The sequence below is a fragment of the Lepisosteus oculatus genome, chromosome 3, assembly GCF_040954835.1.
Source record: "Lepisosteus oculatus isolate fLepOcu1 chromosome 3, fLepOcu1.hap2, whole genome shotgun sequence".
NCBI classification, from domain to species: Eukaryota; Metazoa; Chordata; class Actinopteri; order Semionotiformes; family Lepisosteidae; genus Lepisosteus; species Lepisosteus oculatus.
The window spans coordinates 62,192,934-62,211,458 of NC_090698.1; the positions used below are offsets into that span (position 1 = coordinate 62,192,934).

General features: G+C 36.1%; 2 protein-coding genes across 2 annotated transcripts; both read right to left on the reverse strand.

Annotated features, from left to right (window-relative positions):
• Positions 1 to 5,535: 5,535 nt before the first annotated feature.
• On the reverse strand, positions 5,536 to 8,756 carry LOC107075377 (granzyme A-like). Its single transcript, XM_015361532.2, has 5 exons — positions 8,670 to 8,756; positions 7,956 to 8,097; positions 7,238 to 7,376; positions 6,571 to 6,843; positions 5,536 to 6,126 (listed from the first exon to the last, which is right to left on the reverse strand). Exons 1-5 carry the CDS (start codon positions 8,722 to 8,724, stop codon positions 5,971 to 5,973), a joined length of 765 nt encoding a protein of 254 aa, XP_015217018.2. The 5' UTR covers positions 8,725 to 8,756; the 3' UTR covers positions 5,536 to 5,970.
• Positions 8,757 to 11,307: 2,551 nt separating this feature from the next.
• On the reverse strand, positions 11,308 to 17,177 carry LOC102685101 (granzyme A-like). The gene is made up of 5 exons (XM_069187340.1): positions 17,075 to 17,177; positions 14,422 to 14,572; positions 13,690 to 13,825; positions 12,881 to 13,156; positions 11,308 to 12,370 (listed from the first exon to the last, which is right to left on the reverse strand). Exons 1-5 carry the CDS (start codon positions 17,136 to 17,138, stop codon positions 12,215 to 12,217), a joined length of 783 nt encoding a protein of 260 aa, XP_069043441.1. The 5' UTR covers positions 17,139 to 17,177; the 3' UTR covers positions 11,308 to 12,214.
• Positions 17,178 to 18,525: the final 1,348 nt, after the last annotated feature.

Genomic DNA, 18,525 nt, shown 5'->3' on the forward strand with positions numbered 1-18,525 from the left:
ACTAATAATAATCCTTTTTCTATTCTACATCTTCATTATTGAAACTTATTTCTATTCTTTCACAGAACGTAACCAGAAAATAAGTAACAGAAAAATATTCCGTTAAATAGATTGTAGTCTAATCACACATTTGATTCCTGGGTAGGGCAACATCTTAAACCACTTCAAATAGGGAGGAAACTGCACTCTTGCGGTTAGGTAACCACGGCTTTGAACATACAGGTCTAGGGACACATCCGTTGGCAAGGTTTATTTTCAGTCCCATTCTATCTTTCAAATCTGTCTGGCTATCTAGTTTGAAACTGGTTAAGTCTTCATTATTAATCTTGGATTTTGTGGTGGATTGTAAGAGACTGCTATAAGAGATTTAGTGCACATAATGTTCTCAAACTTTATCTAATATAAATGTTGGAAATGTTTGTAAATGTAATTGAAGTTGCATGTTGTTTTACTTTGATTTCAAATAATACCTATTTTAAACAGCTTAGACTATTGTCAAACAAAATGAATCATTTAAAACCACTGTGCTCATGTTGCATTTAAGTAGTCAAAGCGCATTGGTGGTCTTTTCTGGTTTTTGGTGTAGTTCTGAAGCGTACCTTTCCAGTAACATAACCCACAGGTTCCATTTTGAGTCAAGAGCTTATGCCTGATATGTAGATTGGGTTTTCTTGCTATAGTTTTAGTCACGTAATGTATAGTTATTTTAAATGTAGAAATCTCACTGTGAGAAAGGTTATTACAATGTAATGTTCTTCCTTTTATTACCTGTAAAACACTTTTAGTGGAGTGTCCAGAAAAGCTCTGTGAAAGTGTAAGGAATTATCATTATTAAAATATAACTGTTGTCATAGCTTTTTAATGCGCTAATCTAATAGCCACTTTATCTCAGTTCACTGAGAGATACCTACAATATACCTTTGACAAAGACTAGCAAAAGTATTCAGACCCTTGCACAGTTTAATATTTGGTTGCTTAAAGCTTGGAAAAATGAACTTGAACTTGAACTTTATTGCCATATGTAACCGGTACTGGTACAATGGAATTCTTACTTACAGAAAGTCTCTCGATTGTAAAACAAGTGTAAAAAACAAGACAAAGTGCAAACAGTGCATCAAGACAATGTACAAACAAACAATAGACAATGTGCAAGTAAACATGTAGACAGTTTGAATGTAAACAATACAGACGTGTAAACAATGACTGGAGATGTGCAATAGATAAGAAATCATAAAGAGGTAGATGGTGATGGTGTAGGTGTGGTCCGAGGGGGATGGCTAAATGTGTTCGCCAGTCTCATTGCTTGTGGATAGAAGCTATTGAAGAATCTAGTGGTAAGTGTCCGTATGCTCTTATATCTCTTGCCTGAGGGCAGTGGGGTGAAGAGCTCATGCCCGGGGTGGTGACTGTCCTCTGTGATGGCCAGAATTCTACCACGGCAGCGGTCCTCATAGAGCTGTTTAATCTCGGTGAGACCGCAGCCGATGATCTTCTGGGCAATATTGCCCATTCTCTGCAGTGCCTTTCTTTCTCGCGAAGAGGTGTTGCCATACCACACGGTGATCCCGTTGGTGAGGATGCTCTCGATGGTGCAGCGGTAGAAATACAAGCCCCATCGCTTGAGGCACCTCAAGAAATAAAGGCGCTGCTGAGCCTTCTTCATGATAGAGTCAGTGTTCACAGTGTTCACAAATGGGAAGAGATCCTAGAGAAGACCCATGATATTATATCTCTCTGAGGTATTATATCTCTCAGCTGACCTGGGATTCCCTGGGAGTCCCTCAGGAGGACCTGGAGAATATTATTGGGGAATAGGAAGTGTGGTCTACTCTGCTCAGCCTGTTACCACCAGGACCCTCTCAGGGAGTAAGCAGTTAGAAAATGATGATGACAAGTTTTACTTGTAACACACTTCCCCATCCTTTCACTGTCATTTAAAATAAATGAAATATGTATTTTCTGACATTGAATAATAGATTTACACTGATATTTCACTGAGGTGAAATCTTAACTCCCATAAAAAGAATATGTTATTAACCCTAAAAAAATATCTAAGCTTATTTATCCATTTGATGAACCGGAGATGGACACCTTCTGGGGGAAATAGTTTTGATGATTTTTTTACTGATAGTGAAACACAGAAGCCCACCCTGTAGGAGGTCTGAGTAAGCACAATTACTGGCATGATATGAGTCAGTCAGTCATAAACCTGTGGAGTCACACTGAGCCTTTTTTAATCACTTGCACAATATTGAGAAGGTTTCCCTAAATGACATTGCCTTGCAGCAAAACTTGCATTTTTTCTTGTTGGGCAATATGAATGAATTTGTGGAATACTTCACTCGCAGAATGACAGTTTTGTTTTCACAAGCAATTTTATGAAAGGCAAAGGAATATCAAAAAGGACGGTGACAAAACAGTCAAATAGGAGTTACCCTAGCAAAGTGTGAATAGGTATGGCACTGAAGACAGTTCTGTGTACCTTGCTGTCATTGCAAATAAACTCCTGGCTATCACACACTTGGCATCTAAGAAGCTAGAGATTGTGCACTCACTGGGTACCAAAGCAGCACACAGCTGTTCACAAATGGGGTGAGATGGATCTTTTTCTCCTATATTTGACACACTTCCATTAAAAAGGAAGCACTTCATGTACAGTAGTTCACATTTCACTGTGGAAGATGGAACCTGAGTGAATCATTATACTAGAACTGAGCTAGGAACACCCATCAACCACTTCTGTAAAGACATTCAGAACAGCTCCAGCATTATGTGAATGCTGAGCACTGGTCCAGTTGTGAGAGGCCTTTCACTGGAAACAATCTGCTACACAATAATCACATACTGGTAACAACACCTGTACGTGCTTACAGCATTGAGGGTGGGAGATACAGTATAGGACAACCCACCTCATGATCTGACCTGGTATCACATTGGTGTTGCACTGACACATATACCTGAACAGGTATGGAGACTATGTACTGTAGAATAGTGATGTGTCTCATGGCCTTGTTATTGGTTATTCCTGTAGCCATGCACATACTGTAAAATGCAGTGCAGGTTGAGCTTTCATTGCCTCAATTATTTATTTAAAACACTTTTGAAAATGAGTATGCAGATGCAAATGTATCACTATCCAGGGATTAATTATATTACATCTCAGCATAAAATACCATTGAAAAGGTAATTTTGAAGAACAATATTTTTATTTGTTCTTACTCTAATCTCTACTTTTGCTAGTTATCTAATTTGTTAGGCGACTAACAGTCTCCTCTTTTAAAATGTAATGTGAAAACTATAACATAGATTTCCTCCTAAAAGCAGGACCTACTGGGTTAACATCACAATGTCTATAGCATATTGTGTAAGAGAAAAGATGTTAGTAAAAGATGAGGTTACATTAAAGAACAAGGAACATTGTTTTCTGTAGATGGCATTTGCAAAATTTCAAACAGTACTCTTTAAGAATTAAAACAATTGACAGTGCAAAGGACATACATTTACAGACATTATCAAGAGTAAGGTAGGACACAAGACATAAAATAGTGTTACAGCTTTAGGTGACTGAGAAGTGTCTTTTAGATTTTAGTCTGTGACACTTGGAAGGTTAAATGCTTCTAACATTCCTTGAGCAGAAACAATTGTAAAGTTTACCTTAGTATACAGTACCTAGGTAAACTGTGGATTAATCATTGTCAAGGAGCAGTACAGACATACACAATTTAAGATCACATTAAGAGCACAAGAAAAGGGAGGAAGAAACAAGGAGGATCAGGGAGAAGTCTGTTGGAGTTGGGACTTGAAGCTTGTGCCAGGAAGAGCCCCTACTTCTTGATCATCCAAACCAACCTGACTGGAGCTTAGTATTTGAACTTAAGTAGAGAGAGCATGGTTTTAGGTTACTTGGGTTTCCTGGGTAAAAGATAACTCAGTTAGAAATATCTATCCTGCTTAAGATGCATTTTTATGGATAGGGATATAGGCTCCCATTTATTTTGTGGCATCCAGAGTGCAGAGAGAGAGAGTTAGTTAGAAGGCATCTCTTGTGTGGCCTTTGTAGGCATATTAAGAGTTTAATGTTTAATAGCAGTCTGGGGATTTCTGGGTGACCAGAATCTTAGGCCTCTGAAACACCTTGTTTGTAAATACTGTACATAGAGTAACTTGTGTGTAGTGTAGTTTGTGTTTTGTCATTGTAATAAATGTTTGTTTAACCAAGTGTGCCTGGATTATTACTCCTATCAGCAAAGCTGTGCCAGATAATAAAATATTCACATGCCTCTAATTATACAAACCACTGGGGAATATTGCTAGAAATCACTTTGTCACAAAATGACCCAAGCAGTGGCCAAAGCAGTTCCTTTTCCCCAATTGATGGCACTGCCATAAAGCACTCAGTTATATCAAAGCACAATTTATTTACATTGCTCTTCTTCACAACAAGAAAAATACAAAAAGACAAAAAAATCCAGGTAGAACTCTGACACTTTTAATCCTTCATTCCTGAACGTCCAACTCAACTAACCTCTTCTGCCCTGGGGACCACCTTATATATTTGTAAACCGCTCCCCCCTGGAATCAGCCATTATCCTAATTCTCTTTGATTTTACACACAAAATGTTTTACAATTCATTCAGTCAGGTCATAATAATTTCCGAAACAAAAGAAAGAAAAAACAGATGTATCCAAAAACTTTCTACTGCTTCCTTTTTTACCCTTTCCCCAAGTAAAATTACAGATGGAATCTTCCCATTCATACCTGCCTGTGTGTTTTCCTTTACACGCTATAAACATGCCTTTTAGAAGTACGGATCAGGTTTGGACCTTTGGAGCCACCATAGAACCAGGAAGTCTCAAACAGCAAACAAGCTGTAAGTACCACACAAACTGAGAGCGCTCTCCGTTCACACGATCGCAGCATAAAAACGGACAATACAATCAACATGTATGCTTATATGGGTATGAATCTGGATGCCACTATGACTCAAATTAACGAACTAAGTCACCAGTCAAGCCCTGAGTGTGCACCCTCTGGAGCTAGCTAGCAACTGGTTGGTGGGATGTGTGTATTTGTGTGATGTTCCTGTACTACTCGTGCCTAGAGTCCTCTGTCGCACACTTACAAGTTGGGGGTTATGAATAATTATTCACGTATTGACTAAACCGCTTGGTTAAATTCTGATTTTCACCAATTTCGTAACCGCCCATTTGTAACAATAGTAAAGCATGTGGGATTGTTTGTTTGGCATTAATAAGTAGTTACAAAGGAATAAGTAATAGATTTATTCCATGCTGAAAAAAAGAAGAAAGAAAACAACGTTTCGGCCGTGGGGCCTACTGAAGCCCTACGGCCGAAACGTTGTTTTCTTTTTTTCAGCATGGAATAAACCTATTGTTCCTTTGCAGTCTACGCATGCTGACGCAGCTACCCACCTGAATTAATTAGTAGTTGGTATTTACACGTGACTACGTCTCCAAAATACCCTTTAAAAACAAGTAGAATACTTGGACAAATTTCACAAAATGGAGTCTGAATTACTTTCTTTCTCATTTTTATTTTTATTATATAAAATATTTATGCTTCTTAAATTATGTAATAGAATATATATATATTCTAATAAGACTAAGCCTAACACAGAAGTATTAAAATTTAAACACAAATACAAAGAGGCATCTTACAAGGAAAAGGATAATACATTGAGGCAATACATATTCCATGCTTATCAAATCATTATGCAGATATATTAAGAAATTCTAAAATTAATTAATTTTGAGACTCTTTTCAAAATGAGAATTTATCACAGTTTTGCATATTTTCTGCTTGATAAGGACCTTTAAAAGGAAAAACAAATTGTTGTTCAATAGCAACCTTGTTAAAGATATCTATCGTTCTGAAGTTTACAGAAAAAAAAAACTTCACAAAATGCATTGACCGTACATATTTGTTTCACCTAAATAAACTGCTGCTTTTTATGCATCTCCCCCTGTTACCTTTCGAATCCACTGGATATATTTCTTGGTCAGCAGAGTATATACTCCAGGCTTCTTGCCACATTGACCTTTATAACCAAATGAAGCAACAGCTACAAATTTCTTATTACAGATGAGAGGACCTCCGGAATCACCCTGTCGGAGGAGAAGGTTTTTAGTTAATACAGTGCACTGACATAAGCATTGAAAAAATAGTAAGCTGGAAAAGTGTATGCTTGTACAACTGCTCATCCTCTTAAATATTGCCAATAACTGGATAGTTGCATCAAAATGATGGAAGTGGCAGAAAAAATGAACATCAAAATCATCGTCAGAATTGAAATATGTTAGGATGAGTACTGTATTTTAAAACGGTTATAACATTTGTGCCAATCAAATAGCAGAATCACTGGAGCCACCCTTGAGCAGAACAGAGAAATATGATTGGGTACCAAGCTGACCATGAACATTTAGTCAATCAAAAATTGAATAACGTTACAATATCAAGAATATCTGAAAGACTGAACAGCTGTACGTATTGGTCCCTGTATGTTAATGTCTGTTGATTAGAAGAATGACTGAACCGAAGGGAACTCGTACCTTACAAGAATCTTTTTTTCCTCTCTTACCACCAGCACAAAGCATGTCTTGGGTAATTACAGGATTCAAGTTAAAGTAGTTTTTCCCATTGCATTTCTTTCTATCGATGGCTACAACATCGACTTCCATCAGGACATCTGAGCCTTGGTCGTCTTTGTTGCTAGTGGTTCCCCAACCAGCTATTGTGCACTTGCTTCCTGATTTGACATCATGGAATTGTTCAGGCACATTCAGTGTGGAGATGGACTTGTTAGGTTTAACTGCTTTGTTCAGCTGTAAAAAAAAGAAATCTGATTAATCAAAGCAGATACAATCAAATTAAGTAGATGTTTATGTTTTAGATATATACAGTAATATTATTTGTGTTTTGTGAGGAATACTGTTATATGAGGTTGGGTGTTAACTATTACATTTTAATCTAGATTTTAAGCCTGTCAGATGAGTGAAACTGAAATGCAGGTGTCAAGTTATCTTTTGTAGAGGGCATTGATAACCAGATGCCTTCAAATGGATAGTTTATCAGAATGTGGGTAAGTGTTTATATTTGTAATATCTGCTATACAAAAACTCAGTATATTCTTTCTAGTATTAAATGCATTATACCTCTGGTTATTAAACATGCAGTAACACTCATTATGGAAACGCAAAAGGATATGAAATATGTTACCTGCAAAAGCATGAGGTCATTTACTGCAGTTTCATTATCATAACAGGGATGAGTCACTGCTTGAGTGACAGTAAATTCCTTTTTCTCTTTCTCAGGTTTTGAGCGAGAGTGAGCTCCAAGGAATACCTTCATGTTTTTACTAAGAAACACAGTAACATGCATGTAAATAAACATTACAATTAAGGCCACATTGGAACTTGCCATAGACAAAAAAGACAGTGAAACATAGATCAAAATGCATAACAAAGACACTGAACTAAAGCCCACATAATGCACTAAGCACTCTCATGTTTGTGAATGTCACTGAATATTAAATTTATTGAATATGTGTGGGCTGATCTAGACAAATCTCTACCTCAGAAGGAAAAAAAAACATTTGAGTGAATATATATCCTGGTATTGCAATATGGGAGCTATTTCAGAAATGCAGTGTAAACAGTAATCAGGATCACAATAAAGCAACATGTACATGTATATGTAGTCTGTTTTGTTATGGTGTTTGAAACTGACACAAGTTATGTGTTTACAACCTGTCTTTACCATCTTGCTCTCATTCAAAACACAACATTGATGATTTGTTTTTAAATACAATAATCTTCAAAGGCTTCTGGAGGAAAATGTGAAATAATCACTATGAAATGTAAGGTTTTACATTGCTTTCAAAATATTTGTGTTACTATCAGCATTATTTTTGAAATGTGGATATCCAGTATCTTACCCAGAGTAGCAGTGTGCTGCAGTTAGAACCCATTTAGTTTTGATCAGAACCCCTCCACATAGAGTATTTCCTTGTATAAGTGCCATGTAAGGTCTTGAATGGTTTGCCACTGCTTTCCCTCCAATTATTTCCACACAGAAATCTGCAAGAAAGGAATTAAAAACAGCTTCATTATTTAATATCACTGCAGTTTAAAACAATATAACATTTTGGATTTTGTTAGGAAAACCAATCTGCACTTTGTAACTTAAGCGTGTTTATAAACATCAACAATAAAACTTTCTTTCCCTCAAAAATCAATATCAATATTGTTTCATTTCTTTGAAATATTTGCACACTTTTGTTTCCTTCCAATAAGATCATATTTGAAAGATATTGAAAAGTCTGCTTTATATGCTTGGAGTTTCACAGTAGATATTTCATTCTTTGGATGATTTGTTGGTGGTTTTATATTAATAATTTTTCCATTTGACTTGAGGTATAGTTTCCCTGATGCAGTCCAATTTTTACTGTATGTCCTTTCCTGTCTCTAGTACTTTTCAGTATGGTATTCAAAAAGCACTCAATAAAGCCGTTATCAAAAAAGTGTATAAAGCTGATTCCCTTAGTGCAGCATTTTAAAGAGTCCATTTAGCAACTGTCTTACTATTAAGAGTGATTGACTTTCACCTTCAAAGATGTCAGAATATTCTATAATAATACTACATTTCTTACCTTCTGGGATTGTCAGAAGAATTACTATAGCTATGCAGGCTAATACCTTTGCCATTGCAGCAGAGTGACCGTCTTTAATCTGCCTGTGTGCTAACATGAATCTGTCTAATATATATGAGTTAGGGGGTGTGGTTTCATTGAGGTCTATGTTTTTAACACATGCTCAATTGCGATAGCTTCTTTCTTCTTTTCTTCTTAAGGCTGCCCCCCCGGAACTTAGTGGTAGTTGAGAAACCCATCCTAATAAAAGGTGTGAAAAAATCTTTGCAGCCATTTCATAGAAATACTGCTTGAGGTCACTTGAATTTCATTTCTTGAATTTCATTTTTTCAACATCACAGCAATCTGTACAAACATAGCTGAGAGATAATTACATACAGTACAAAAACAACTGAGAAGTGCTCAGGTACTGTAGGCAACTTGTTGCTTTTTTTTACTTTATTTTTATTTTCTCATTTTATTTGAGACTACCTAGAGAATACACACACGAGTAAAAGAAAGCTGTAGGTAGTGCATAACTGAAAAATAAAAAGTCACATGCTTAAGACAGACCTAGTTAATGAGACTGGGATTGTGATATGTCAGGGGGTTAAGATTCTTCACCTCTCTGCTTCCTCCTGCCTCTCATCTCCCATCTTTCCTCTACTGATCGTGATCTCTCAAATAAGGCTGCAAACAGGAGGAAACCACTGGGCTGATCAAACCTGTTTGATGCTCATGTCTAACGGATACTGGAGTTTCTTAAAAGAAACCAGGATATCATCTTTAATGACATGATTTAATAAATGATGTGTTCTCTGTGTGTCAATGACTATAATTCCCTGTTCAAAGATCTGTGACGGCAAGACCTACTTTTCCTAAAACCATATTGACTATCCTCTACGATCATATTTACATATATGTGATCCAATAGATTAGTTCTAATTATAGTTACATGTGCATTAAAACAAGTAAGGCTCATTTGTCTGTAATTGCTAGGTTCAGTTCTGTCATCCTTTTTATCGATAGGCACTACATGAGCAATTTTCCAGTCTATGGGTACTGTCTTAAGCAACTGGTAGAAAAGTTTTGCTAATAGTCTAAACATCTCATGCATCTCACCTTATGCACAATTGGTAGAATACCAATAAGCCATAGAAAGGTGATTATCTACAGTGCTTCAGGTACTGAATTGAATAGAAGTCAGGAATAAAAATCTTTAACACCTGGCCGTGAAATAAGAGCAGAGGTGCAGGAGAAGTTTGTTGCTGTCATCCCTCGGGAATATTATTTAAAAACTTCTTTTAATATAGAACTTCCACAGACTGGGCGACGTTGTTTTCTTAACTGGTATGCATAAGTGAAATATCAATTCAATACATCAATCATTTAAAATTTGTTTATACGCGCTTATCAAAAAACGTAGTGTTCTGTACCCTACATGCCACACATAAAAGTTGGGGGGGAGGAAGCACAGTACATTGATCCAATAAAAGTATGACATTTTACATGTGAAAAAATGTAAAATGAAAATTCAGTCCACGGTAAATGGTAAATAGGCATTTACTGTAGAGGGTCTTGAACTCCCTAAAAGTGTTGCTTAATAAATACAACGGCATGTTATGGGCCTTTGGTCTTGTCCTGCAAGATACTCCAATTTACCAGTGTTGATTCACCTGATGCTCATTGGATGGCCTTGCTTATTATTGAGTGCGTACTGCCCTCTCAAATGAAGTGCAGATTAACCTTGCAGTAAACATGATAGGATTGTATGACAATTGTGTGAGTAGTTCAGGTGGGTAGCTGTGTCAGCATGCGTAGGCTACAAAGGAACAAGGTTTATTCCATGCTGAAAAAAAAGAAGAAAGAGAACACCAGAAGAAGGCTCCGCGGCCGAAACGTGTTCTCTTTCTTCTTTTTTTCCAGGGTGGAATAAACCTATTAATTGTGTGAGTAGGTTACCCTCTTGACCCATCACTGCTAGTTAGTGGAAACAATTGTACTAGACTGAGCTGTAGAAAGCTGTAAGAGTAGTGTAGTGCCCTACATGATTCATTCTTCCTTTAGGAAAATCCCCTGTTGTAATGTGTTGTAATATTCCAAAAGTGTGGACTAACTAAAAATTTCCTTCAGAATTTGCTTTGCATTTTCAGTTTTTTGCATCAATGTATTTACTGCAATTCAATAATTTCTTCCTTTTCCCCTTTTCAGATGTGCTCATCATTAAGCAATTAATTAACCTTGGATTAATGTAATGTCTGGTCAGAGAAATTACTGTAGTATTATTTATTATTAGAAGAATCCATTGGAGAATAATATGAAGTGGGATGGCATGGTGACTCAGTAGTTAGCATTTGCCTCACAGCGCTGGGGCCCCGGGTTCAAGTCCAGACCCGTGGTTCTATCTGCATGGAGTCTGTATGTTCTCCAAGTGTTTGTGTGGGTTTCCTCCCACAGTCCCAGGACACACTGGTAGGTGAGTTGGCTTCTGTAAAAATTGCCCCTGAGTGTGTGTGTGTCTGTGATGGCCTGGCATCCCGACTAGGATGTATCCTGCCCAACACTCATAGTTTGCTGGGTTAGGGGCCAGCTCCCCCACAACCCTGAATTGGATAAAGCAGTTAGAAAATGGGTGGAAGAATCAAGTATCTTGCTGATGTTGGATTTGTCACATTTTTATTCACAATAAAAATAAAGAAATAATATTATACATTCTGCATGTCTTTCAAACACTTTGTGCTGTTGTGCATCAAAAACAAAAACAGACCAGCATGCTCTGGGAGTACAGAAGGACCAAGGTTTTCTATATTCAATATATAAAAATAATATAATTTAGCAACTTTGAATAGTAAAAATGTTAAAATTATCTTCCTCCTTCCTCCCAAAATGTTTTCATCAAACGGAAAAAAATCAATGCAACATTTTATGAGTGGAACAATTAAAATCAAAAAGCTACACAGAACATGATATATTAAACATTAAGTTGACTTTATTTGCTTATAAATACTGTAAATATTTAAAACTACATCATCCTGTAAAGGTAAGGCCTCAAAAACTCTTCTTGCCACTATCTCTTTCTATTTTCAGATCCAACACCTCTGTACCGATTCTCCCATCTTTGCTTGCTTCTTATTTTCCACGTAAGGTGCTTTGTAAGAAATGCTTTTCACTTGGCTGGCAGGGAGAAGGTGGCAGTGATGCATGTGCGCTTTGCACAAGCCTTCAAAAAGCTCTGGTGCTCAAGGGCATGGGAGCATTGCATGTTGCAAGTTTCTTTGTCACACTTTTTGCACGGTGAGCTATGAGGAATCTTTCTGTCAAGTACAGAAAGCAATTCATGCAACAACAGTACAAAAGAGCCTGTCAAAATAGTGTAAAAACAGAAGGAAACTCAGAAGTAAGCTATTCATTTTAAAGCTCATTTTAAAGACTTGTTTTATTCCCAGTGATATACTGTAAAGGGTACATTTTATGGAAATAAAATCATGCACAAAGTAATAATACTATATGCAGGTCAGCGCTTGTGGTTCAGTTGCAGGTGTTACCTCTTATGTGAAAATGAGATTTTAGTCTGATCTACGAATTGTTTTTTTAATCCATTCAATGTGTTTCTGAGTGAGAAGTGTGTACACTCCAGGTTTTTTCTGAAGGCCACAGCCTTTTCCAAATGATGTGATAGCTCTGAAGACTCTACCGCAGATTAGAGGTCCCCCAGAATCTCCCTGGAATAAATACAAAAATGGATCCATTTGGATAAATATTGATATACTGTATTGACATAGATAAATACATACATGGAACAAAACATGGACATCTAAAATCTGTATGGAAAATATGTATGGAGGTACTTGCTGTTATTAAAATCATTATAAGTTATATAGTGAAGATCACAAAACAATAGTAAAATCATATATCAGAGGTGTCAAGGGTTGGAAAGTTTTGTTTTTAAAGAAAGCATTTTACTGAGACTGAATTAAGTCATTTTGTTTTTTTTTTAATTTTGGTTTTGTTTTTATCCAAAGCAACTTACATTGGTACCCATTTATACAGCAGAGAACATTGCAGGACCATAGTAAGAGAAGTGCTTTGTTTAAGTGTCCACACAGTACATGAACCCACAACTATCAAAGCTGTCAAAACCACTCCCTAATTATATATGGTGAAACTTGCCTTATAGTGTAATTTATGTAGTGTAACAGCACAACACTACACTTAAGCCATAATGTACTCACCTGACATGAATCTTTTGGATCTTTATCAACTGATCCTGCACATAACATATCTTTTGTTATGATAGGATCAAAATTATAATAGTCCTCAGTATTACACTTTTTCCTGTTAATGACAGTGACATTGGCTGCCATTAGGACATCTGATCCTTTCTTCGCTTTGTTTTTCACCAGACCCCACCCAGCAACAATGCAGTTGGTACCATCTGGCACATCGCCACCAGAATTTGGCAAGGAGAGATTAGACACAGCAGCATTACTCTTCACCTCTTTATCAAGCTGTGAAAGCAGAGAGAAAATCTTTTAAAAACTGCAGAAACGTCGAGAAAGGAGAACTCAGAAATGCAATAGCCAGTGGTTTCACTGAACTACCTATGGTTATATTAATAATTGTTTTAATGTAATTTGTTTAATTTATGAGTGAATGCTAATGTGGTGATCTAAAGAGCTCCCATGTATACAGTAACTGGTTACTGCAACAATGTAAGTGATGTACCTTGTTCAAGAGTACTACTTCATTATCCCACCCAGGACACACATCCTTCCAATAGGGCTTCTAGAAACCAAACTGTTACTTGACACTGGTCTGCAAATCTAGAAGTATTTCTAATCAGGGTATTTCTGTATCTCTGTTTGTACATAATGAAGAGCACGTGAAAGATACTGGAGATATCGATATTAAAGATCTGTGTGCATGTGCAGTGCAGGCCCAATTGGACAATTGCTCCGGTTCATGCAGCTCAGGCTCTTCTCTGCAATGAACAGAAAAAGGTGCTGAAACTGAATGCAATTGTTCAGTGCGTGATCCTTACCTTTAGTAGCATGATGTCATGAACTTTATCTGTATTGTGAAAACATGGATGAGGCACTGTATTTTTCACTTTCCTGATTTGTATTTCTTTGTCATTCTTTGAACGAGCATGAACTCCTAGCAGGACTTTCATACTGCTGTTGAAGAAAACGGAGACAAGGGTTCATCAAACCTTTCTTAAGAAAGAAATGTATCATATCATTGCATAAATATGAATGACATTTGCAAAACATAGACATACTGTACAGTACATTGTCTGCTTTTGTTTGAACAAACATATACTGTACAAGCTTTTGTAGACCATTGAGCATGTGTTAGGAACCAATATAGAATTTAAGAGACTCTGCAATGAACCTACTGTCTTTAAACAGTATAAAGAATCTTATTTTGGCTAATCCTAATCTTATTTTGACTACTGAAATATTCAATACAGTATAAGTACTGCAGTTTGCTGACAGTGATTCTGTGCTTAATTCACCAAATAGTACTTTATTTTTTTTCTAAATTATAATGCCATTTGTCTAATTCAAATTGGTATTTCTATAACTCTCTTTGCTTTATCATTAGATAGCAAAAAAAATTGTGAAAAATAAAGACATTTTTGCCAACAGCCACTAATCCTATGTAGCATTTTTTTTTCTTGCCTCTGTATGGATGTGTGGTAGAGAAGATGAGGACTTGAGTAAGCTATTAATTCGGCCATGGTTAGTGAAGTGCAGTATAGAAATCTTACATGTTTTGACAGTGGGCAGCAGTTATCACCCATTTAGGTGCAATCAATGCTCCTCCACAAAATATTTCGTTGTTTTTCCCGTGCACAAGCACCATGTAAGGCATGGAGTGTTTTGGCACTTCCTTGCCTCCTATGATTTCAGTGCTGTGGCCTATTAAGAAAAGAAATGACATATATGAATAATATACAGTTGAAGAGACACATACAATATGCTCCTGAAATCTTAAATTATTTCATTCAATTGTTTTTAAAACAGTATTGTATAGTAAAATGTATGGTTGTTCCAAATACACCGACAAATTTAATTCTGTTAAATAAGTACAATGTTTAGTTAATTGTATTTTTAGAAATCCTAAAGAATTCCAAAGCACATCAAGGAGGGGGATCTGCTTTATCCACTTCTGAAGCACAGCCCCTTCTTGGGTGATGTGTAGCTGCTGTTATGACCCCAAAGCCTGACCACAGCTGAGTAAGTGGAGAAGTGAAACATTGCTTCACAAATTCAATTACAGAGGAGATTTAGGTGCACCAGATTGATCAAACTCAGAAGAGAATTTATCTGGGACACCAGGATTAGCGCTCCTGTTCTTTAATTTATTATACGTTTATTAGACATCCATCCATCTTTAACCACTTTCTCAAATACAGGGTCTCAGGGGAGGCTAGAGTGTACCCTGGCAAGCAACGAGTGCAAGGCAGGATACACCCCGGATGGGACACCAGTCCATTGCATGGCACACACAGACACGCATGCACTCATTATTAACCCTCACCAGGGCTAATTATTCTAGTAGCCAATAAGTCTACCTGAATGTCTGTAGACTGTGGTAGGAAATCGGATCACCTGTAAGAAAACCGCGTGAACATGAGCAGAACAAACTTCATGCAGATAGCAACCCAAGAATCAATCGCATGGCCAGAGAGCTGTGAATACCACTACCTTTACATATAACATATTAAAGAATAATTTTGTTTCTGATACAGAATCCTAACAAGATAGTATGTCTAAAACCAATATCACATCTTAAAAGCAGATATAGTGCAAGTACATTAAATTGTCTTTAGGCAGATATTAAACCAGTCAGTGTTTTTCAAACTGGAAACCACTTGTTGTGTGGTTAAAGCTGTGGGCTTCAGATTTAAAAAATGGTTTGCTTAAATTTTAGATTCACTGAATTTCACCCCTACACAAATTGCTTAGTCACCAGTCTGCTATACATTTGCTTCTCTAATGTTGAGGCACCTGTCATGTAGTAACAAAAATATAACTGATAAACTATTATGAAAACATATTTTTAAAAACGTTTTAGACAAAACATATGCTTAAGTTTAAATGTCGATTGCTTATTTAAGATTAGATTAATTTTTACATATAGCTGCATCCAATTCACTCAAAGTTGGTGTTGTTTTGCCAAATGCATTTTAGGCCAATAATTTAACATTTTCCAGCTAAATAGTCTTCCAGTAACAGCCAGTTTACATGTAGTTTTCAAATCAACCTTAAATATACTAATTCAGGTACAACTTAATGTGGATATCAGCATTACTGTAATAATTGCAAAGAAGACTTTGAAAGCTTTATTAAAAAATTAGGTCAGGTAAAAACACTTTTTTTCCTAAAAATTGAATTTTATGTTACATTTGATTACCTTAACTGTTTTTTTAACAGAATTGGTCAGAAACCAGAAAAGAAAATTAGGCCAAGGTGCTGTTATGATAGACACGTGAAAAAATATTTCCAGAAACCAGGGATTATATCTGCCAAATAGGGTATAAATAGACTAAAATTTGGGAGCATTTTGCTTGGCTGGAAGCACCCCTTTTGGATTCAATTTTTTATCCAACTATACAGAGCGCATACGTAAGTAGTAAGGAGTCTGGGAAGGAAAGAAGTAAAATGTAAAAACTCTTACATTCCCTATAAGCCTCCATTTGCTGGATTGGTAGTACAACACTATTGTCTCTTAAGTAAAAGGGCACGCTGGGCCAAATGGCCTCTTTTTCTTCATAACCTTTCTCATGTTCTGAAATTCTGAAGTGGCACAATATTGTCATTGAGCAATTTCATCACATGAGCATACAGCACCATGAATATTTTCATTCAGAGCTATCACGTAAGTACAGTACGTGGCATAGTATAAACAATTGAAACATAAATAAAAAAACAGGAACACAATACAATCAGATAAAAACTGAAATTACACAAAAATATTCCTGCAAAGTCAGGACACAGACTAAGCCATATACACACATACTGTAGATGTATTATACATCTTTTTTTATGGAATCCTCATACTGCCAACCTGCTCTCTTTCATACTAGATTGGAACACTTCTACCAAAGTGTTCTTAGAAATATTCAAACTTTTTGAAGACATACCTGCAATAAAAATGGTAAACATTGGCTTCTGTTGTTTCCTTGAACCCCTTTTTTATGCTTGTAATTGTGATTAATAACTTATTATTACTTTTCTTGTTTTTAACCTTTGCACAATACATCCAATTTGAAGTCATTGTGTGGTCATTTTAATTTTAATGACCAGAATAAGAAACTTATCCTAAGATTTGCATTTATAAATTGCTTTGAAATACCTGGTCATTTCAGCAGCACTGAAGAAAACAAGCACTCAGGTATCTTATCAAGAGAATCTTACCTTCTGGAATCTGAAGGAGAATAACTGCAGAGACGCACAACAAAAATGTCAAGATGCCAGTCATTTTTCAAAAGTAATTTGCCTTGGTAAAGATCAACATTTATTGGGTACTGAAAGGATGTGGTTAATTACCGATTGTTCTTTAGTAGGAAGTGACCAGTCACCAAGGCTGACGTAGTATATCTACAGTATGTGAAAAAAGCTTTAGAAATGTTCGAAACCTTGTGGGTTTTGCATGTGGTTTCCTAATAATAAAACGAAATACGTAAGGCTGTGAATTTACTGAAAATGAATGTGATGCTTGTTGAAAATGCAGTTAATCTCATTATTATTATAGCAGTACTGGTTCAGAGGTTGATAATTAACATCATGCTATTAAATTTTTTAATAGATTTTACAGATCTTTGTGGTGCTTTGCAATTATTCATACATTTTTTAAAATGCCTTATGCAAAATTATTTTTAATTTATGTTTTAATACACTATAATTATGATTTGAAACTGTTTTTGTTCCCACAGTCATAACACAATTGCGAATTCCCATTCTGGTCATGTTGACAGAGGGCTGGGTTGGGAAACAAGGAAATTCGGTCTGGGCTATGAGTTGAGGGAAATTGCTTTGTAGGCTGGCTGCTATGTGTAACTACCTCTCACAAATTGCAAGACTGAGATTGTCAAAGACTGGTGTAAGTGAGTAGTGTTGATTTTTTATTTTGAGCTGTTCAATAAAATTTGGACATCAGTGCACTAACATCCAAGAAAACATGCTATTTGTGCTATTCCCAGAACCCACCTACCTTAAATAATCACATATTGTGCCAATGAATTTGAAGTCTATATTGCACATAATATTTGTGTATAGCTTTTAGAAATACCCAACTTCTATATTCTGTACTTTTTTATTATTGTCCAGAGTAAGATGTTTGTTTTGTTGCAACTCGGGCAAGTTTGTTCTGTTTATAAAACCTGTCTGCCCCCTTCAGGATATTTTTAAAACTGAATTTAGGGTGAGAAAGTTTAATATTTCCAGATCTCTTTTTCAATAGCCTAACAACGATCTTAAAAAAGCCATGTTTATTTCTGGATGCATAGAAAATATTTTGCTGTATTTTGATCATACACATGTACACACCATATACTTTGAATATATTGGATACATTACAATGACTCCTTCACAAACTAACATAATTATTACAGAACTTGGGAATGTTTGTTATGGGATAAATGACACACTGGGGTATTATGTTGTAACAGTCTTTAATGCTACTAATAAACCCACAAAGTTGCATAAAAATGAAGTAAAAGTATAACCAGTTATTATAGCTCTTACGGAAGAATTTGGATTATGTTTCATGCCTATTTATTTTATATATCCTGCTCAACAGCAAAATGTGAAAGAGTCTCTCCTACTGGAACAAAATAATCATCTTATGTAAATAACAGATGTAAGCA

Excerpts from the sequence above, each read along its gene's own strand:
- LOC107075377 (XM_015361532.2), bottom strand. The coding sequence starts at position 8,724 with ATGGCAAAGGTATTAGCCTGCATAGCTATAGTAATTCTTCTGACAATC. Across the intron at positions 8,098-8,669 it reads TCTTCTGACAATCCCAGAAG|ATTTCTGTGTGGAAATAATT; the intron begins GTAAGAAATGTA and ends CCTTTCTTGCAG. Across the intron at positions 6,844-7,237 it reads ATGACCTCATGCTTTTGCAG|CTGAACAAAGCAGTTAAACC; the intron begins GTAACATATTTC and ends TTTTTTTTACAG.
- LOC102685101 (XM_069187340.1), bottom strand. The coding sequence starts at position 17,138 with ATGACTGGCATCTTGACATTTTTGTTGTGCGTCTCTGCAGTTATTCTC. Across the intron at positions 13,826-14,421 it reads GCTGCCCACTGTCAAAACAT|CAGTATGAAAGTCCTGCTAG; the intron begins GTAAGATTTCTA and ends TTTCTTCAACAG. Across the intron at positions 12,371-12,880 it reads ATCCAAAAGATTCATGTCAG|GGAGATTCTGGGGGACCTCT; the intron begins GTGAGTACATTA and ends TATTTATTCCAG.